Below are 22284 nucleotides of genomic sequence, written 5' to 3' on the forward strand. Positions count from 1 at the left end.
AGACTTTGGAATTCGGCCGACCGAGGACCCGCCTGACGGCAAGAGAACCCATCTGTTATGACTGCAGCTGTATTAGCACTCGAACATCTACATTTATGGTAGGTACAAAACTGTACTTTGTGAAACGTAAATAATTTTTCTGTGGCTGTCAGAAGCCTAGTGCCATGTCACATGCTCACAGAGGTACTGGTTACTTTTCTCTCAATTTTATTTCATGAGACAATGCATCCTAATTTCCTGCTATAAAAAACTGAAGATAGTGCCATCCAACATAGGTTTCTGAGTGGCTCACAGAGTCTTTATCCCTATGGGTTATAAGGTGAGGCAGATAGCTGGTGAGGAAACTCCACTGATAGATTTGCTAGGATTAATGCTTTAATTGTTTGTCAAAGAGCTTTTCCCAAAGATACAAAATTGTATTTGGTTACCTTGTAGTTGCACTGTTTGAAATAAATGGGTCCGTGCTGCAAAACTGCCTGTCTCATTCTTCCATTATGGCTATGATTCATTTTAACAAACAAATATGGATTTCATTTTGTTTTGTTTTTACTCGATTTAGCATTAGACAGTTAAAGTATTGTAATTTCATTCACGTTTTGCTTTCTTGAAATCATTCTAGGTTTCCAGGATGGGAGCAGATGACTATATACAAGCATCAACTACGCAAAATGCAAGCAATGCAAAGAATGCATATACAAGGCAACATATAGTGGAAATTATTTTGAAAAAATTTCAACATCTTCCAGAAACTGACAGGTCAGAATATGAAACGTAAATAGAGTACAACTCTGGCATTTTATGAAACAGATAATTGGAAGAGTTGGCACATTTTATAACTCTAGTAACTTAAAGAAGAGTAACTTTGTATTATTAACAGTAAATCTAGTTAGAAAAGGATATCTGAAGTGCTAGATTTATCTTGTCTCCTTTTAGCAAGTCTATGTTTCAGGTCAAAAGTGTCTACTTTGTGTGTTGTGTGCCTGCCTGCTGCTTCTCTTTGCTGCTGATGTTAAAGAAGTGGAACTATTAGCCAACTGAACCATAGCAGCAATATCTATAAATTACTTGTTTTGGTAAAATCAACATGCGTTTTATGTAACTGAGGAATATTTCTTTGTTTGAAGTTCAGAAGCCAACCTCCGTGGGAAACTAAAAACAATGCTGTCACTTGCATGGAATGAGCATTGTTAGGCATGCCTTCAGCTTTGTACATCACAGGTGATAATCATCTTGGTGTATGCATCCATCCACAACCCCTTTTTTCCCCATTTCTGCACATGGGTCAGTGAGTCACTTCCACAGTGACAGTCTAGAAACAATTATCACACCGTCAGGTGGCTAGCCCTGCAGCGTTTGTTTTATTTTTAATACTACTCAGACACCCCCTCATGGGCAATTCCACCTACTGCATGTGTTTGGAATGTGGGAGGAAACTGGAGCACCATAAAACCCATGCCAACACAGGTAGGACATGCAGACTCTGCACAGAAGGTACCCCAGCCTCAAACTGAATTGGATATCCTTTTGCTGTAAAGCAGCAACACTAACCACTGCACCACTGTGTCGCCCTTCGTCATCTTTGTACATCAGAAGTGATAACACATTTCAGTCTCCTGCAGGAGAAAGCACAACATTTCCAGTAGGTTGACCCGGATATTTCACGACTCCAGTCTTTACTTTCAAGTACAACTGATCCGGTGGCATTTCTGTGGAAATTGTGGTAGTTGTGGAGTAAGAACAGATCAGTTCTTTACTGTGTCTTACTTTCTTCAGTTTACAGATTATTTTTTATCCTTTTGAGCTGTTACCTCTACCCTAGTCTTCTCTGTTTCATTGCCACATGTTTGCACCTCTTGAATGCAGCGTATTCCCATTGTTCTAGCAGCATAAGCAGTTTATATCTTGAATTACAGTCAAATAACTTTTTTTTTTAAATGACAGGCTCTATCTGCAAACTTTATAAATACTCCTTTCTTATTGACTGTTCTTTATTTGTCATTTAGACAGTTTTTGGGTATGTTTTGATACTGGTGTTGTACTGAATTGATTTGTGTGTAAAATGATGCATACTCTAGTACCACATGTCTTCAGATAGTTTAGAATACAGCTGCTTGCTTTTTCTTTTTGCCCAGTTTTGAGAACATTTTACTGATTCTCAAACGCATTTGATTTGCTCCTAGTCTTCTGTCATCCATTAGCTCTGCTAGAGCCTCTGATGACCACTGTCAGAACTAGGACTAGACTGGATGAGAGAACCTTCTTGCATCTAGTTCCCAGGTTCTAAAGCTTGCTACCTTTGTATCTCCAGGAGAAAAAGCCTGCATCAGTTTGATCCTGAGCTCATTAACCATTTTAGGAAAAGGTCCCATTGCTGCTGCTTCATACAGTGGAAAGTGCCTAGAAACAGCTACTGTTAAAGAATCGATGATCCACTATTTACTGTTTTTTGCAGAGCTGCTCAGTTGTTTTAACATGCACTTTAAGTAGAACACTCAATTTTATTAGTCCACTACTTTGAAACTGTTTGTTTACTTTAATAGTAGATAGTTATATTTTATTATTGAAGTAGTCAACAACAGAACATCATATATAAAAATGCACACTTTTCCTTGCCCATTTACTATATTTAAACATACTAGCACAAACGGTGATGCAGCGGTTAGCATTGCTGCCTCACAGCAAGAGATTCTCTGGTTTGATCCTCGGCTGGGGTGTCTTCTGTGTGGAGTCTGCATGTCCTCCCTGTGGTCGCGTGTGTTTCCTCCGGGTGCTCTGGTTTCCTCCCACATCCCAAAAGACATGTAGGTGGATTGGACACTCTAAAATGACCCTAGGTGTGAGTGCGTGTGTGTGCCTTCTGTGGAAGGTTGGGCACCGGGCTGGCAACTCAACACTGTAAAACTCCACTGCCAATCAAGAGTGGACAGGTGATCCGCTGTGGCGACCCCTAACCAGGAAAAGCCGAAAGAAGAAGAAGCACAAATTTAAGTTCTGTAACAGCTACATTTTTATTCCAGTAGTGTAGTGTTGTTCATTTTAAAATCTAGTCGTGTTAATATTAAAATATTTCAGCTTGTTTTCAACTTTTTCTGCAATAGATTAATAAGCTTGAGTTGCATGAATAAAATTAAATTTGGATTCAGACTTTAGGACCCAAATATTAATTAAATAAATACAGTTACCCCATTTTACTTTCCTGCAGCAGTCAGAATTTTTGTTTTCCCACATTTTTATTCTACCTTAGACAATACAAAAGCTGGGTAGTTGTTTATTCAGCTTTACTTACTCAATAACCAGTAGCCATGCTGATTATATAATTATGCCTTGTATTCAGTCCGAGAGACATGTATGCCATGTAGAGTTGTTTGATCCATAATCAGTGCACTTGTAGGTCATCTCTGTTATATTTCTCATCTAATTTAAAACTAGTTATTCCCACCTCTTACAATTTATGGCACTTCATTCCTCTAAAAATGCCCCCCAGTAAACAAGCAGGTATGCTTTTACATTAAGAATTAGTAGGAGACAAGTAGATTATTGTAAAATATAAGTGGAGAAAAAAGTAAAGAGAAGACATAATGGGAAGTGTGAACGTGGGTTACAGCACATACTGCCCTTTATGATGTGCTCTGGGGCAGTACGGGCTACAACCCACTTTCTCACTTCCCGAATACTGTCCTCCCTTACTTTTAATTTCTTCACTGATATCTTAACAGTAATCTAATTGTCCACTGCTAATACTTAGCAGTGCCACTGTACTTACTGTGAACAATTCTGTTACTTTTATTGCTTTTCCATTTCATAACTTCACTCATGAAAACCTATCATCATCTCATTACTCCTCCTGCAGAGTCAATGCAAATGTTCTCTTCCTATTTTTCTCATGCCTCTGTCTGACTGCTTGCATGCATTCCACCTTCCCTCTACAACCTGACATGCTAGGAGACATGCTTCACCAAACAAATAATAACATTTCTGTACTAGTTCCACTTTATGCTCAGTAAAGTACACTACGCACAGCTGAGAAGCGCAGTATTGCACATCACATTGTGTCACACCATTTAATTTGAATTACTTTAACAGTCATGAAATACCATAATTGTTTAACATTTCTCATCGACAATACTCCATATTCCTTGCCCCACTAAACTTGTATTCTTTTACGTAAGCCTAATCATCTATCTTGCATTGCTAGCACTCATTATATCCAGCATTCACTTTTGTCTTCACAAAGATATTTAGATCCCCAGTTCTGATGCCACAGGGTTTGTGTTTATTGCTTAGGCCCAGCACATCTGGATTCTCCCTGTGCTGTTTATGCAGCCTTCAGTGCTAGAGCTATAAGTGATCAGAGGAGTAAGCTCATTTTAAAAGTTCTCCTCCCTACTTCATCTTTCTCCTCAAGTACTTCAGGTGCACAAAAACCCCCTGTCAAAAATGTAAGGAGCTCAGGGAGCATTATTAAGCACTCTCCTGCCCAGACGTCTTCACAAACAACATCTTCAGAACCACAAAAAAGGTTCCAAAGTTGCTGGATTCAAAAATGTTGGATCTGACACAGTCTATGACTCCATCTCCTTGGATCAGTGTTCCCAGGTTCTCCTTGGAATCGGTGTCCTCAGGGCTGAGGTCCCCTTTCTTAAAGGAAACTCCAAAAAAGTCCTCTGGACCACCCTTCACATCCTGCTCTGTTAGGTCCTCTCATAGTCTTTCTGAAGCGGAGGTGGATAGGATGATGATGAAATTACTCTGGACACAGATTCAGATGGGCATTTTGCCAGCTGTATCCCCCCCCCACCAAATCCGTGAACAGTCAGCCTTCTTTTCTTCCCGTTGTTACTCTTTCTCCACCACCCGTTTCAGAGTCCATGTATCCTAAGGCCCCGGGAGTCTATAAGTTGGATCCAGCTGTTCTTCCTGCTTCGACTCAGACTATTTCCCTGTCCTGATTGGCTTTGATTCTGTTGGAGCCAAAGCGTTATCTTTGGATCTGAGGAGATGACTTCAACTCCAAAGTTTTTGGAGCCGGCGCTTCTGCTCCAACTGCTCCCTTGGAGCAAGGGGTCAGTGAGACTCTGGTATTGTCTGCTCTGAGAGTCTCTGCTATGGAGGGATTGTCCTTGGTCTCTCTGAGAATCTGCCATTGAGGTGGTGGAGAGAGTTTTCTCCCAGCCGAGAATGGTGTTAAGTCTCCCATTTGTGGATCCGTTTCCTATTCCTTGTCTAGATCCTGTGTCTGAGCCTTTACATCCTCCACCTTGGGTACAGCCAGCTTAGAAGAGCTTTCAAACAGTTCCACATATGGAGCTCCCTGTCTCTTACAGTACCTCTCTGGAACATCCCACTGAGGAGGTTCCTCGTAAGAGAATGTGCAAGAGGAGGCACCTGGATTCCCCACAGGAATCATACACAGAAGACACCGAATTTGATGAGGGGGAAGGGTCCCCTAGATCTCTACCTGAAGATTTCTCATTTGGAGACCCCCTTGAGATCCTTCACTAGAAAGGTGATTGGTCTGCCCAAAACCCTTCCCAGGAGGAATCGGTGATTTTTGGAAGTTTTCAGGTCTGGCTCATCTACATCTTGGGTTACCCCACTGCAGATGAGCTTGTCTCCTGCAGGGTGTGGAAGAAACCAGACTCAGTGGAACCTATCCCAAAATGACCATTTAAAATACTTAGTGCCACAACAAATAAATAGCACTGGATGAAAGGAATTCCTGTAGATGTCATGCTTATTGCAGCAGCCATAAAGAAGTAGCTAGCAGAACAGAGCTCCACTGTCCATCTCCCTAACAGGAAGTCTGTGGCTTTGGACAGATTTGGGAAGCTGGTCAATCCTTCAGTGACTTTCGCACTGCGATCACTGCATTACCTGGTGCACTTCACCAGGTTACAGAGGGACTTAATAAAGGAACTCTCTAATTCTGCCCCAGGGTCCATGTCTGCAGAAGAACAGAAAACCTTTTCCTCTAGAATAACCACTCTGTAGTCCATTTTGAGCATGTCCATAAGGTTAATCTTGCACGCTGCATTGGGTACTTCAAGGGCAACCGGTTCAGGCATAGCTATAAGTTGACATGCGTGAATGCAGTTATGTGACTTCACTGAACATTTCAAGGCATCATTCATCGATGCTGCCTTTGGTGGATCATCATTGTTTGGTCCAACAGTGAATGAGACTCTGTCCCAAAGTGAACAGGATGGGAAGACCTTTGCCCACCACTGAAATTTGTTTTTCTACCCCACAGAGACCCTTTTCTAGGAGTCAGCATGGTAGTAAGAAATGTGGTCTCAAGGTCCTTTCCAGGAGTCACATGGAGAATTTTCCCCCAAGGCCGAGAAAGAAACAATCCCTCCACCCAGCAGAGGGGGTCTGCAGAATCAAGAATCTCAAGATTCGTTCTCAGACAGGTCCCTCCAGCATCCTGAGAGGTTGCCCTACTGTGCCTCTCTGAAGGAAGTTGGGGGGCACCTATCCTTGCACCAAGACACCTGGCTAGTCCCTTGCCCTACTGTCCCTTTCTGGAGGCAGTTGGGGGGGGCACCTATCCTTGCACCAAGACACCTGGCTAGTCGTCACAAACGGCCTTTGGGTGCAAAGGATCTTATCCAGAGGATACTTCATTCCCTTTTTACAACTTCCTGTGAAACTAAAGAAAATTATCCCCGATGTTCCACCCAATCAGAGGGAGGTAGCAGCTGAAGAAATTGTAAAGTTGCTAGACAAGAGTCCTCCAGGACGTCCCACCAGACCAAACAGGATCCTGAATATACTGAATGTTCTTTTTAGTGCCAAAAAAGATATGGGACCTGAGGCCAATTCTAGACCGAAGTTATCTGAACCAATTTGTAAAGAACTCCAAATTCCAGATGGTCACCGTCCAGTCCATTTTACCTCTTCTGCAGAAGGACAAGTGAATGTGCTCATCGGCCTTCAAGATGTATACTATCACATTAAAATAAACGGACAGTCACAATGGTATCTCCGCTTCCAGCTGGGAGCCAATCATTACCAGTTCAGAGTCCTGCCCTTTGGTCTCACCATGGCCCCCAGGGTGTTTACCAAATGTATGGCAGTAGAAGCAACTCACCTGAGACTGCTGGGATTCAGAGTATTTTCCTATTTGGATGACTAGCTCCTGACTGCACCAACCAGGCATCTACTAATAAAAGCCAGAAATTATCTGCTACACTTAGCATCTGCTCTGGGAATCACCATCAACATGCAAAAATCTCATCTGCAACCAGTCTAAGTGATAGATTTCATAGGGGCTCGCTTTGACACAGTTTAGCTTTTCTGTCTGAGAACAGGATTCTTGCATGCCGAATACACATCAGACAGATCCTTTCCATTCCATTGCCCCTGACTAGATTGATCCTCAAAACATTAGGTTCAACGGCTGCCACTATAACTTTGATCCCACAATTGACTTGCACATGAAAGTTCTTCAGTCGAGACTAGCGGTGCAATGGTCCTTTTATCTCTATCCTTTGAGCCATCAGATAAAATTGTCTCAAGTGTGCAGAAATTCTCGTTCTTGGTGAGTCCACTCTGAAGAAATCGAGCGAGGGCATCCATTTATCCTGTCTTCTCCCAGTGCCACGTTGACCATAGACTATCCTAGTTGGGGAGAGCGGGGCATTTCTTGGGATGAACGGTCCAAGGCACTTGGTCGATACAAGGGACCAATCTGCATACTGGTGTCCTAGAGATGAAAGCTGTACTTCTAGCGTTGCAGGCCTTTGAGAGCTTTCTCAGTCTAGGGACTATTGCCTTACAAACGGATAACATGTCAGTTTGATGCATCAACAAACGGGGGAACCACATCTTATCCCCTTTGTTGAGAAGCAATGAGGGTTTGACAATGGCAAATCTCTTCAACTGCTTCCTAGTAGCAATGCACATACCTGGTGTTATAGTATTGGGATCTCAAGCAATTTTGGGACACCAGCTTACAGAAATCTTCTCTGAGCAGCATGTGTGAACAATCTTTTATTTTGATTTGTTTTTTCCCTACTCTGTAAACTCATAAATCAAAGAATGCAGTTTAAAAATAGGACTTCTCTTTTTTCATCCTTCAGTTACCTCTTTTTCCCTTAACTTTTGTTGCTTCTGACTGACACATTCATGAATAATATCTAATAAAAATTGTGGATCTCCTGTATGTAAATTGTTACTACCTTCACTATCTGCTTGGTTTATAACTTCTTCAAATCAGGGAAATTTAGGAGATAATACCTTGATGTCTTAGCTTTCTCTGAGGTATTTTTAGAATCTGTCATCTCGCTTCCTTCAGAGAATGAAACAAACCTGTCAGATTTTTCCTGAGTCATTTCCTCAGTAACGCTTTTAAATTTCTTTTGAAATTTCTGTTCTTGATATGGTTTAGTAAATCTTAATAAATATCTGTTTCTAGATCTGATTATAGGTACATTTTCTGGTATAAAATCCTGGTTTAAATCTGTAATACTGTTACTTTTCAAATTCAGTTTCTCAGATCTAATAGTTTCTGGTTGCAGTAACATCTGTGATGCCTTAGCCTTACCACATTTAAAAATCTAATTACCATGCAAATTCCTTTAACTGCATGCCTCCTAAATTACAGACTACACATGTAACTATAGGAAAACAAAGCTTTAGTGCATTCTACAAACAGAAAGACTAGTCTCACCCTATATTGGTAGTGTGGAAATCCCTTTGGGAAATTCAGCTGCGCAGCTTTTTATTCCACCTACGTTTCCTGCGGATGAGACTCCACAGAGGAGAACTGATCCTATCCTGAGGATTCTTTGTTTTTCTGTCCCTCTACGGGCGAAAACCGATCCAATCTTGAGGATTCTAATTCTTCCTTTATTCGCTGACTTTTAAAAGTCAAGACCTTTCTGCACTATTTCAACTTCCTTCAACTTTCCAACCTCTGCACTTTCTGCCTTGCTTCCTCCCGGGTTTCGGCACCAAAACTGTAAACGTATCTACAAGCACTGCACCTATGAGGAAAAGAAATACAGGCAGTTAGAATAAAAAGAAGAATAAATGATTAGCAAAGCAATGCATCCCAGGGTCAGTCCAGTTTATTTCATCTTGTATCTGGTTTGGTTTGCTGACTGACAGATTACAGTTGAGGACAGGGTTTTTATACAATCTTGAAAGATACAGCCCTGACTCTTTAGACATACATTGTGTCCAAATCAAGTTATACATCTATTTAAAACTGCTTGTGAGCAGACTATTTTAAAAATTGCTACTATAACAGGTTTCTTCCCTTTTTTAGTGACAAGTACAGAATCAGCATTCCTTTCTTCAGCTTGCTTTATCATCATATATTCTTACTGCTTAATTGCCTATCACATTTCTAATGAGAAAGACTATTATTGTTACAACTGCAGTTCATATTTACATTATTACTGTTGTTGAATAATTCAGAACTAATGAAAGTTTGCAACTCACAAATTAGTACAATACAAAAGCTTAATAAAAACTTCATATAAAGTCCGCAGCTTTGCAGCATGTATATGCAAGGCACAACATCTGCTCCTGTCATTCATTGTATGGGTAATATGTGAAGTATAACAATATACATTTCCTGATCCTTTGATATTAATGGCATATATGTACATTTTACAAATCATGTATTTTACATTATTTGCATTCTTTTCACATATAATATAGGAATGTTTCGATAGAAATAGAAAAGTACTGATTAATACATGTTTTATACAACTTCTAATAGAAGAGCCATTCCTGCTGTTATAATACATCAGTGTGTGACCCTTGTTTCAGGCTGCTGTGACCTTTCCACTCTATTTTTGCCTGTGTCAGTAGCCGAGCTAACAATTCTAAAAACCACTGCGAAGTCTTATAACTAGTTTGCATCTGTTGTCTGACATTTGATTATTAGAAGAATTATTTTCAGTATAAATATTTATTTATATTAATAATTATGCCTTGATAAAGAGAGAAATTATTCCTCAGTGCTATCTTTTCTTGGCTGATGCCCTTTTAGTCAGGCATTCCATGCAGCTTTTGTATTCATGTTTTCAGTCACTGGCATTCAAAATAAAAGATTGTTCATACATGCTGCTCAGATAAGATTTCTGTAAGCTGGTGTCCCAAAATTGCTTGAGATCCCAATACTGTAACAGTTCCCCCTGAACAAACATATGAGAACCCATGTTTGTTGATTTTGTTTAGTGCATATTATCAAGCTTCGTTGGTTCAGAATACTTCATAAATCGTACAATGTCTTGGACCTGATGCATTTGGTCCATTGTCAAAACCTGTACTGCTTGTTGTCTTACCCATTCGATTCCACACTTGATGACAACAATTAATAGGTTTGCACATCCTAATATACCAAGTATGACCAGTGTAAGCTGCATTATTTTTCCTCCCCAGCTACTGATAGAACCATTCAGCCAAGAGAACCATGTTTCTTTTTCTGTTTGTGTCTTTTGAGCAACTTCCTCAATTAGCTTGAGGTGACTGATTTCAGGTTCATTATCAGGAATATAAATACCATATTCCTCTCCTATCAATGCACGAGTACCTCCTTTACTAGTTAGAACAAAGTCTAATACAATGTAGTTTTGTAAGACCATAGTTCTCATGGCAGTCATTTCTAAAGTAACTTCCTCTGTTGCTTCAAATGTAGCATTACTTAATTCCTCCAATAATCCTGCCAACTTTCTAATTTCCCAAATAGCTTTCCCTGCTCCATAGAATGGAAAAATTGCTGCTCCTGCAAGGACATCATCTCCTACATCCATTTTTTCTATGTTAATATGTCTTTTTAATCTAACATTTCTAATATTAGAATCAGGTAATGTTGTAATATGTCTAATGGATGGAATTACATGTCCCAAATAACACAATCCAGTCCAGTTCTCAGGAAGCCATTTGTAGGCTTTATTACCACATATATAATATATGCCTGTTCTAATTGGAACCATCCATGTTGTAACCCAATGTTTAGTTCTAGCTTTTTTAAATGTCCAGCAAGTTTCATTACTAAAATGCTCAAAACATTGTTCACTGGCATTTCGGGAAGCAAAAATAAAATGACAAGGACTTTTCCCAAGAAATGGGTGATTGCTTGTTCCTTCTCCTTGTAAGCAAACATCAGCAGTCACATTTGTATGGACAAGCCTCATAAAAGGTTGTGTCTTTGGGAAAGAGTTATTTCTTGGAACCCAGTCTTGATTTGTGAGGTTCAACATTTCCAGAAGGGTAAATGGAATAGGTCGTAATGGAATTCCACTGTTTGCATCTTGTGGTATCTCAGCACAGATCCAACATTGTTTAGCTTTCAAGGTTTCAGAGTACATTTGCAGAGATTTGGTAAAGGTATTGAAGTTTATCTTTCCTTGTGTGGCTGAGTAAAAACTTGTCAGGATCACGATTAATATCAGGGTTTTCATGGTTCGATATTTGCTGGAAGAGAAAAGAATCATGTTCTTATTAGTTGTATCTAATATTATGTCCCTTTATATCAGTTATTACATTTATAAGTTATTCAATTTTCTACCCTCCATTTTAATCTTTTAACATGCTCTTTATGAATCCAACCATTTTTTGGTGACTGATTTTTATATGGCTGGATTTGTACAGCCACTAACCCCACCTTGGTAACAATGTAGGGTCCTATCCATTTTGAATCCCATTTACTTGTGTTTCCAAACTGACGGACCACCTCCCTCAATTCCCAAATCTCATTTTGTTTATACAGTTCTAGATTATGGGCTTGTCCAGCTTCCCAGACTCTCCCTTTTGCCCAAATGATTTGGTTTTGGAGCTGGTCCCACAATTTTGTTTCTTGTAATGGTATCCCATAAGGGATTTCTCCTGCTTGTAAATTCATAGGTCGACCCGTCATTAGTTCATGTGGAGTTAACCCACATCTTAATCAAAATGTTGGGTAAAGGTTTTACCCAATGATTCCCATACTTAGAAATCATTTTCTTTAAACCTTCCTTCAGAGTTCTGTTAGCTCTTTTGACTTTTCCAGAACTCTGAGGACGGTAAGGAGTATGAAACCTTTGTTGATCCCCCAAGTTTTACACATTTATTTTGTAACTTTTCCAGTAAAGTGAGTCCCTTGATCACTATGTATTTCTCGGGGTACACCCCATGTTGTAATGATCTTTTCACTTATTATTCTAACTACTAAGTTTGCATCTTCCTTTTTGTTGGATGAGCTTCCACCCATCCAGTATATTCATCTATCGAAGTAAGTAAGAAACAAAACCCTGCTGGTGCTGTTGGAAGAGGTCCTACAAAATCCATTTGTACCCTTTCCCAGGGTCCCAGTGCTTGTGAGAGTCTATATTGTTTTGTCCTATTTTGTTTTCCCACATTGTGCATGGCACATGTAACACATCTATCTACATGATTTTAGATGTCTTCTGTCATTCCTTCCCATTTAAATCTAGAACTAACAGTTTGTTGTAGTCTTTCCCTTCCTGGATGACCTAGGAAATTATGATAATAAGTTAACAACAGTTTTCCTTTTTCAGGGTCAATTGTTTATACCCTATGTAACAAACCTTTTTTGAATTCTCCTGGTAGTTCTGGAAATCTAACCCATTTCCATTCACTTCCTTGTATTATTTCAAATTCTTCTATTTTCTCTTTCTTAATGATATCTGGCTGTTCTCTCAGAATTTTTACTAAGCTTCCTAACTGCTGATTATTTTTGTTTGTGTTTGTATTTAAGGTCATATGAGCACCTTGTTCAAATTCAGGACCCCATAATGGCTTCATTTCATCTGTTCCTGTTACTGTTAATCCACATACAGTAGATGTTATGATGATCCCATCACACTGGATCTTGGTAATTTTACCTTCCTCACTTTCCACTCTATGTTCGTACTCTGTACACTGATCTCTACAAAAGTGAGCTGTACAATGTAAAGGTAAAGGATTTAGAGGCAAGTCCATTTGTATTTGGCACTTATTTAAAATATTTTGTACCATTTCTCTTATTTGCTTTTCTTTCATGTCATTTGTTTCCCATGCCCAGTATTGAGGAATATTTTGTATTGGATATGTTTTTTGGAGTCAAGGGCCCCTTCTTTTGCTAGCTGATCTACTGTTTTATTATCCTGACTGTGTACCTCATTTTTAGTGTGAGCTTTGACCTTATTTATACTCACTGTAGAAGGATTGTCATCTTTTATTAAACTCCAAATTTCTGTCAACACTTCCTGGTGACTGATTGGTTTACCATCAGCTGTAATTAGACCTCTCATTGCCCAAATGGGAAGAGATGATGTTAAGACTCGGACTACATATTCACTGCCTGTATAAATATTTACAGGTCTGGGCAATAACAAGGCTTGTTTAACTGCTTCTAGTTTGGCTCTTTGTGCTGAGCATCCCCCTGGGAGACTACCCTACTTATGTTCATTGGTCTCTGCATTGTATATTGCCCATCCTGTCACAAAACACCCTTTTTCAGAGCTCCAGAATCTGGATCCATCTGTATACAATTATGATGCTCCTTCTATAGTTTGGGTGCCCACCCTTAATTGTTCCTCTTCTTCAGTTTTTAAGTCTGGGCACTCATGAGATTCCCCTTGGTAATTGAACAGTTCTGGTAAAAACTTAATGTGGGATTTCTGCTCTGATTCCTCCTCCTTGACTTGCAAGACCTGCAGTGATTCTACCAAGTCGTGCATTTATTCATGCCCTTTGGATTTCCTTCTAACATGTATTTCACTGGAGTATGTTTCGTCTGTAGCACAATTGGAGAGCCCTGAATCATATGGCATGTTACTTCAGTACACCATTCTGCTATGATGGCTTGCTTTTAACATTCTCTCATTCTCAACAGGACTCATAGCTTGGGAATAATAACCCAAAACCTGATATTGATATCCTCTTATTTTGTAACACTGTATGGCTATCATAGTTAGACCATTGTGTCCAAACTGTATGATGAACTCTTTATCTCTTTCTAGGACACGCAAAGCAGGTGCAGAAATGAGTTCTTCCTTGACCTTGGAGAAAGCTGCTAGTGACTCATCATTCCAATTGAGAAGTTCATCTCCCTGTTTGTTTCCTTTAAGCGTATTAGTCAAGGGTTTTACTTTTCCTGTATAATCTGGTATCCATTCCCTTGAGAATCCAGAGATTCCTAGGGCTTGCCTTAACCCTGTGACAGTAACTGGAATTGGTAACAGTCTGATGAGTTGCTTTTTGTCTTCACTAATGCTTCTTTGTCCTGCTGATACTGTGACACCCAGGAAAGTGACAGACTCTTTCATAAACTGACTCTTTTTAGGGTTCAGTTTTAACCCTGATTGCTGTATTGCTTGGAAAATTTCTGTTAATGCATTTAAGTGCTGCTTTTCAGTTTCTGTTCCTACAAGTATGTCATTCACGTATTGAGTAATAGAAGATCTATATTCTAGTGGTTTTAGTATTTCCTGCATTACATGATGAAAAACTGTTGGAGCATTATGAAAGCCCTGAGGCATTCTTGTCCATGTATATTGTTGGCCTTCTACAGTAAAAGCAAATTTCCATTGTGAGTCTTTATCTAGAGTAATACTCCAGAAACCATTACGCACATCTATTGTGGAGAAAGTTTTCATTTTTTCCTGAATCTGAGCAATAAGATCAGGCATGCTTCCTACTATTGGCAAAGAACAAGGTATCACCTTATTAAGTTCTCTGTAATCAACAGTAAGACTATAACTTCCATCTGGCTTCTGTACAGGCCAGTATGGACTGTTAGCTGGTGAATTAACTTTTCTCACTACTCCTTGAGCTTCTAAAGCTTTCACAGTATTCAGTATTCTCTGTTGTGCCTCTTTCTTTACTGGATATTGTTTTATAGGTTTCTTGGGGCTGCCTCTTACTTTAAGAATAAAGTCAGGGACTTGTCCACAGTCATTCCTATGTTTATCAAAAATATCCTTATGGTAATAAATTAGCTGAGACAGCTCTTGCTTTGGTGTTTGTAATAACTCAACTAAATTATACTGTCCTGGGTCTTTGACATTGTATTTGCATAATATTTCAGAGATGACTAATACTTCATTTAATGGTCCCTTAATCAATTCTCTGTTACATAAATCTATAATGTAACCTCTTATTTTTAAAATCTCATTTCCAGTGATGTTTTGTAGATGAGGACCTGATACCCATGCATGCTGGAAGGTGTCTTCCCCTATCTTTGTTTCTACAGGGAGACTTACTTGAGCTTGAGAGATTTTTCCTCCCAATCCTTGCAAATTTATAGTTTTTGTTCCTGGGAATGTTCTTGTCGTAATATTAACTGCGGCCCCTGTATCTATTAAATATGTATCTAAGTGACCTCCTACCCAAATTTGAGCATGTGGCCTCCCATCAGAGCCATTTTTTAGGGTGGCCACGAAGACCTCAAATTCCTAACTGGATAAGAAAGGATTTGCCATTTTCTTTTCAAGATTTTCCAATCTTTCCAGAAGAGCTTGAGGAACTTCATCCCTATTTATTTTTTTCTCTTCCTGTTTTCTGTTCTAACTAGGTCTTTGTCCAGCTCGTCCCCTGCCTCGTGACCAGCAATCCTTGGCTACATGTCCTTCTTTCTTACAATTCTGGCATGTTACCTTGTATTTTGTTTTACCACGGGTTTGATTTACTTCCCATTTATTAACATATACTGTTTTAACTTCTTTTGGTTTATGAATACAAAAGCTGGTGTCCCAAAATTGCTTGAGATCCCAACACTATAACACCTGGGAAGTCCAGTATTGTAGCAGACAGGCTCAGCAGGACAATCCTCATGCCTCACGAGTGGTCTGTCAAACAGTCTGTGGCAAACGTGATCTTCCACAAGTTGGGTCAACCTTGCTGTGACCTATTTGCATCCCATCCAACAACAAATGCAGAAGGTTCTTTGCCCTGATCAGTCCTCCATGACCGTCACCAAGAGATGCTGTAGTTTGTTTGGCCCTCTGGTCTCTCTCATGCTTATCCTCCCCTACCTCTCATCTCCAATTTTTTTCAGAAAGGACAACGGTTGAAGAGCAGAGTGATCCTCATTGCTCCCTTTTGGCCTTGACCATTATGGGTTTCCCTTCCTTTGGTCTTGCTTAATACATCCTCCTTGGATGCTGCATCCCAGTCCAGACATCCTATCTCATCCATAAGGACAGATTCACCCAGATCTTGTAGGCCTCAAACTTACCACATGGTTTCTCCAATTTCGGTGCTAGCTGGATATTCCAGGCCCCTCTCTCCAGTTCAAAAAATGTTAGTATATTCCTTTTAAAGCTTCCACTAGAAAAATCTACAAGAATAAATGGAGAAGATTCACTATTTGGGCTCACCAGAAACAATTAGATCTTTTGTGCTCCAATCCCAGCAGTATCCCAGCAGTACTGAACTTCCTTGTTTCAATTTTCCAGGACAGAGCAAGTTTCTCCACTATTAAAGTTCAATTGGCAGCCATCTTCAACTACCATATAGGGGATAATGTTCCTCTTTAGCATCATCTAAATTGTGTAAAGCATTTCTTAGGTACCTTCTTACTTAGACCTCCAGTAAAGGATCCCACTCCACCTTGGGATCTCACCATGTTCTTACAAGCCTCAGTACATTCCCCTTTTGAACCATGAGCTAAGGTGGATCTCAAATTTTTTTATTGGAAAACTGTGTTTTTGGTACCTAATATCGGAACTACAAGCACTATCTTCCAAACCATTGTATTTGACTTTTAACAAAGATAGTTACCTTATGCACAAATCTATCTTTTTTTTACCAAAAGTTGCCTATGAAAATCATCAGTCTACCAGTTTTCTTCCCTAATTTTGAAAATAAAGGAGAATAAACCATTCATCTTCTCGATGCACATAGACAATTGTGGTTTTACCTGAACAGATCAAAAACATTCAGAAAATCTGAACAATAAGTACAGAAGAAATAATTAGGGACCTAAGTTGATAGAAATCTCTCATTTGACAACCACGTGGCCAAAGTGGTTAGAAAAACATTTTATATAGCCCACCTAATCATGAAGGGATTCACATCTAGATCAGGGGAGGTCATCGTGCCTCTTTACTCATCCCTCATCAGGCCCATAATTGAGTACAGTGCCCCTTTTGGGATGTACCTAACCAGACACCTGCAGCAACTGGAAAGACCCCAAAAGTACCTCACCAAGAGGATCAAAGGGCTCAAACAGATGCCATATGCTGCCCGGTTAAAGAAACTCCAGCTCTACTCAGTGGCATACCGCCTGCTCAGAGGCGATCTGTGCCTGACGTATAAAGCCATGTCCAACCCGGAATTAATGGACATGCTGCACCTCAGAAAATCCAAATCCCATCGAGCTACGTGCTCGAGAGACTTGAACCTCAGCACTGAAATAAATAGGACATGCTGGAGGGACAGCTTCATAACCCAGAGGCTCCCTTCACTCTGGAATAAAATCCCAGTCCAGGTTAGGCAGAGTCCCTCATTGACTCTCTTCAAGAGGAATCTTGATGAGTGGATGGGAGATCACAGATTTACCCCGGGTATCACTTCTGTGTCACTGTTAGACAGAGGCACAGTATACTAACCTCGAAAAAGGACATAGCAAAATTAATTTAAAATGGGTGGCAAAAGCCAAACACACTCTGGCTAGGCTTATAAATGCCCTAGGGCAGATAGCCTAGTATGAACCTATGAACGATTTGTTTCCTTTTCTAAAATAACAATGGGAAGGTCAGTTTCTAAGACTACCCTGGCCAAATGGATAACAGATTGCATTTCCTATGTAATCTCTTTGAACGATGTTACATTACCTAGACGTTTGAAGGCACATTCAACCAGGTCAATGTCTACTTCGGCAGTTTTTTGGTCAAAAGCCTGTATTGATGATATTTGTGCAACTGCCTCTTGGGCAAGTACTCATACCTTCATTGCGCATTACAAATTAGTTATCTCCAGGAATAGAGCTGCCTTTGGTTCTGCAGTGCTCCAGAACATCCTTCCATGAGAGTCACCCAAGGTTACTGTAACTGGGGACTCTGTCCATTGGTTGAAGAACGAATAAAAATGACATCATCAGATAAAGACGTTAGGTACTCACCAGAACATTCCTTCTGTGTTGTCCATTTGCATTCTTCATCAACTCCCCACCCCCACTGTCCTTTTCTTTTGGAGAGACTAACAGAAGTGTTTCCTGTTTGATCTTCTAAACTTTCAGTTATCACTTTCCTGACTGTGTACCTCATTTTTAGTGTGAGCTTTGACCTTATTTATACTCACTGTAGAAGGATTGTCATCTTTTATTAAACTCCAGATTTCTGTCAACACTTCCTGGTGACTGATTGGTTTACCATCAGCTGTAATTAGACCTCTCATTGCCCAAATGGGAAGAGATGATGTTAAGACTCGGACTACATATTCACTGCCTGTATAAATATTTACAGGTCTGGGCAATCTCCAGGAATAGATACATTGATAGATACATATAATTGTATGATACATATATGTTGTTGTTGTTTGTCTTTCGGCTTTTCCCGGTTAGGGCTCGCCACAGCGTAACTCCAGTCCGCTAATGATTGGCAGTAGATTTTCACGAACGCCGAGGTGCCAGCTCGATGTTCAACTTTCAACGAAGGCACACCCATTTACGCACATCTTTCGAACGCCCACCCAACCGCGGGGAGGACATGCAGACTCCACATAGAAGGCACTCCCCCTCACTCCAGCCGAGAATCGAAAGGGAGAACCTCTTGCTGTGAGGCAACAATGCTACTGCTGCACCACCGTGGATGTCATTGTATGATACATATATAATAGCAGCAAATTTGGTCTGAGGTGTTGTAGTGGTCATGGGCGTTACAAATAAGGGAGGAGCTCGAGATTTGTATCCTAGAATCTTTAGAAAGTGGTAGAGTCCGATCCGACCCCACTGGTTGAGGAAGAATTAAAATGGACAACACAGATGGCATGTTATGGTGAGTACATAACCTCTTTTTTATCTTCATTTCAAGTCTTAAATAATCTTCTTAAGGTCATTTATTATGCAGTCCCAACCTATAGATTTGAAAGAAACAATATATTTTTTTATTTTATTTTTACAGGTATGATGATAGGGCTGTGGGATTTAAGTACAATACTACTGTTGTTAGCATTTGAAGCACACAGAACCAGCAGTATTGTTTTTTTGTTCCACCAATGGTTCCATTTGATATACAGCGGGCAGTTGGCCTTGACTGTGTGTGTTAAAAGTGCACTGCTACCTTAGGTATTGGCTAACATTTGACACACCCAGATGACCTCCTTGCCATCCAGATGATGGTTAGAGATATAATCACTGGCTACCCAGGATTTTACCTACCACAGATTGATTCCAGTGCCTTTTGGTACAGTCTTAACCAAAGTAACTAAAACTTGACCAAAATTATTTTGTGTACACCATCACATAATATTTTCCAGAATGGGGATGGAGTAAAGGTAATTCTTAAGCACCAGCACCCTCCTTCTCAAGCTTTAAGGTACTTTGCCATCAACCAAACTCACGTTGGCAAACCAAGAATACATATTCCTGTTTGAGTTTAAAATAAGCAAGCTTTTTAAATATCTGAATAGTAGTAATAGCTTAAGCAGTTTTTTATATTATGTTTTTTTATGTGTTTCTTTAAGATGAGATGGTTTGTCTTGATTGTGAACTTGAAGTCATTGGAAGGACTACTAATCCAGATACAATTGGAATAAGTCTTCTTTTGCATCTGATTTAAACACTGCTTTATCCTTTTGTAGTCATTCACTTGGAATGTGAAGCTAGCTCTGCTCTTATTGGAGTAGAGTAAGCTGTCTTTACTCTGAGTGTCTGATTACTGGAGGCCATTTAGCAGACCTTAGTTTGATAGGTCAGCATGATGATGTTTCTGTTTTGTGCTAGATTGTGGTTTTCGTGGTTGCTTTAAGTTGTACTGCTTTTCATCAGATTAACTGCAAAATCACACCTATACTAACCGGGATATGCTGCACTGCACAGTGTGTTGCACTGTGGAGCACTACATAATAACAAGTAGATATTTTTCTGTTTAATTTCTAGTTTTCTATGATCCCGTTGTGATCACCCCCTAACATTATTCTGTTTTTCATATAGCTTTGCATAGTTAATACAGGATGTACTATGTGGTGCAGTGATGCTCTTTGTTGTTCTGTCCTGCTGCAGTGTTTGTATAACACATCCATATAGTACCTGGTGAGAACTCTGAATATATTGCCATGTCATTGCATCGTTGTGTAAGCAGTGTAAAAAAGTGTTTTTCCAAACCCCCATTGTATCTGTTTCCTAACAAATGTAGACTTGTTTTCCAAATCACTTTACAAATTATTGCTGTTTTGAGTGTGCGGCACCAAAGTCTATCATTATGTTGATGTAATCTTATGGTATCCATGCCTGTCTTCTGCTCCGCATAAATATTTTGTGCCCTCTGAGGAAATCTTTTCTTGACAGATGCTTACTGGCATTCATGCATGCTATTTCATCGACTTTTAAAATTGTGCCGTACTGTTCTTGAATTGTACTGTTTTCATAATACATTTGTCATTTTTTTCTTTCTTACTACCATGTTATATTCTGTGCTGTGATAATCACTCTATTTTGTCTACTGGTCCCAAATGAACTGCATTCCTACTTGCACACCTTACAACTTCCTTTTACTATTAGTACATTAAGGTCTGAGCACAGTGTACACACTGTGTTTGCTTCAGCAAGTTTAAATAAAACCTACCTTAGTCATCAATCAGGTTAATTAAACCTTACTGCAAGCACATACCTTTTGTAGTCTTTACCTGCTCAACCTGTCTGGCTAGTACAGAAGTTCATTCTTTTACCCACTCCAGCCTTTAAGCCCTTGGTATTATGTAGCCTGTTGCTTACCAATAACCAGCTACTACTTGATCAAAGTGATAGCCTTGTGAGAGGTACAACTATGTAGATATGACACTCACACCTTTGAAACAGTAAACCATAAAAAGTCAGTTGTGGTGAAAATACCTAATCTGTTTTAAAAACTCATTGCAAGGTAGAACTTTTCAAATCTTTGCCAGTAGCTTGTTACCTGAAAAAGGCACTTTGAGCACATAAGTACACCGAAATTCACTCCTACACATGACTTTCTCAATCACAAAACTGTTTTGTGTGCAGATGATACCTTCTACTAGAAGCCCATAAAAACCCACGAATCCTTGCCAAAAAAAAGGCCACTTAGTTTGCAGGTTTAAACTAATAGTAATAAAATAGAAATCAACAGCTGCAAAACTAATGTCACGATGATCTTTTCTTCAAAGAAACTACCTACTCTTCCTCCCATAGTCTTGAAAAGACCTGCAACATAATACTAGAACAACAGTTACAGAACAAAAATGTCTTGGTGTTGACTCTTGACCCATACCTCCCAAGTATCCCTCCCTGATTTTCAGGGGCATCCCCGTTTTTTCTCAAACTGTAGCTCTGTCCCTCATAATCGCTCCTAACTTTTGGGGAAAGGTGGTGATTTTGAAAATGCATATTAATTCACATTCTCTTATTCTGGCAATGTCTCAAGTTAGTAGTACTAAGTGTACCTGATTTTCCCTGATTATTTCTTGATCAGCCCCTGATTCTGTTGAGATTTGTTTCTGATGGGTTGAAAGTTATGTCTTGACCCATCATTAGTATTCATACTAACAAAATCACCAAGAAAGTAACACTGCAATTAAAACTATGATCTGATGTTGTTTTCCATCCGGGATTAACCTGTGGGTTCTCAGATCCAACTCTGATCCAAGACGGGCCATTTCCAAAAGACTTTGCCCCCAAGCTCCTCCTCCTCTACCCATAATATCTTGGTCTGTACAGAGTGAACCTCAGATTTAATTTGCCGCCTTCAAGGATAGCAGCTTGATCTTGAGATCCACTGGGGTGTATCCATTTTTGTGTGCCTTCATGCTATTTTTTTCTTCACCTTATTCCTCTACCCTAGCTTTCATAGTAGAGACTGTGTTATTGTAGCTCTCTAGTAGGTAGGGCCAGGTAATGTAGGTTTAGCTGTAGTGTATATTTTGTCTTACAGCATTTGCAGGCTTTTCCCACCTTGTCAGGTATAGTTGATAGTTTTGTGTTATTAGTGTATTATTTATAGTTGGTTGCTGTGATTCATAGTTAAATGTCTTGACCTGAAATCACTGTTGCAGTATTCTTGACATGTGGGTTATCACCACTGACATCTGGCTTGGATACCAAAGCTTTACCTTTCCAAGGTTGTATGTCTAATGCATGACCTCATATTTTATGCATTGTGGTGTACA

The 22284-nt window shown here is 39.7% G+C and overlaps 2 protein-coding genes across 2 annotated transcripts in view; one reads left to right on the forward strand and one right to left on the reverse strand.

Annotated features, from left to right (window-relative positions):
* Nucleotides 1-22284, forward strand: part of TMEM126A (transmembrane protein 126A) — a 385068-nt gene that overhangs the window by 64674 nt on the left and 298110 nt on the right. The window contains exon 2 of the mRNA XM_044071173.1: nucleotides 620-756. Coding sequence (XP_043927108.1) covers nucleotides 629-756 — 128 coding nt within the window. The 5' untranslated portion in view covers nucleotides 620-628. The remainder of the gene's footprint in view (nucleotides 1-619; nucleotides 757-22284) is intronic.
* LOC122801674 (syncytin-1-like) overlaps nucleotides 9469-22284 on the reverse strand; it is a 27398-nt gene continuing 14582 nt past the window's right edge. The window contains exon 2 of the mRNA XM_044071172.1: nucleotides 9469-11433. Within this exon, the coding sequence (XP_043927107.1) occupies nucleotides 10191-11420 (1230 nt within the window). The 5' untranslated portion in view covers nucleotides 11421-11433 and the 3' untranslated portion in view covers nucleotides 9469-10190. The remainder of the gene's footprint in view (nucleotides 11434-22284) is intronic.

The sequence above is a fragment of the Protopterus annectens genome, chromosome 5.part0 (genome assembly GCF_019279795.1).
Source record: "Protopterus annectens isolate FY-2018-M chromosome 5.part0, PAN1.0, whole genome shotgun sequence".
NCBI classification, from domain to species: Eukaryota; Metazoa; Chordata; order Ceratodontiformes; family Protopteridae; genus Protopterus; species Protopterus annectens.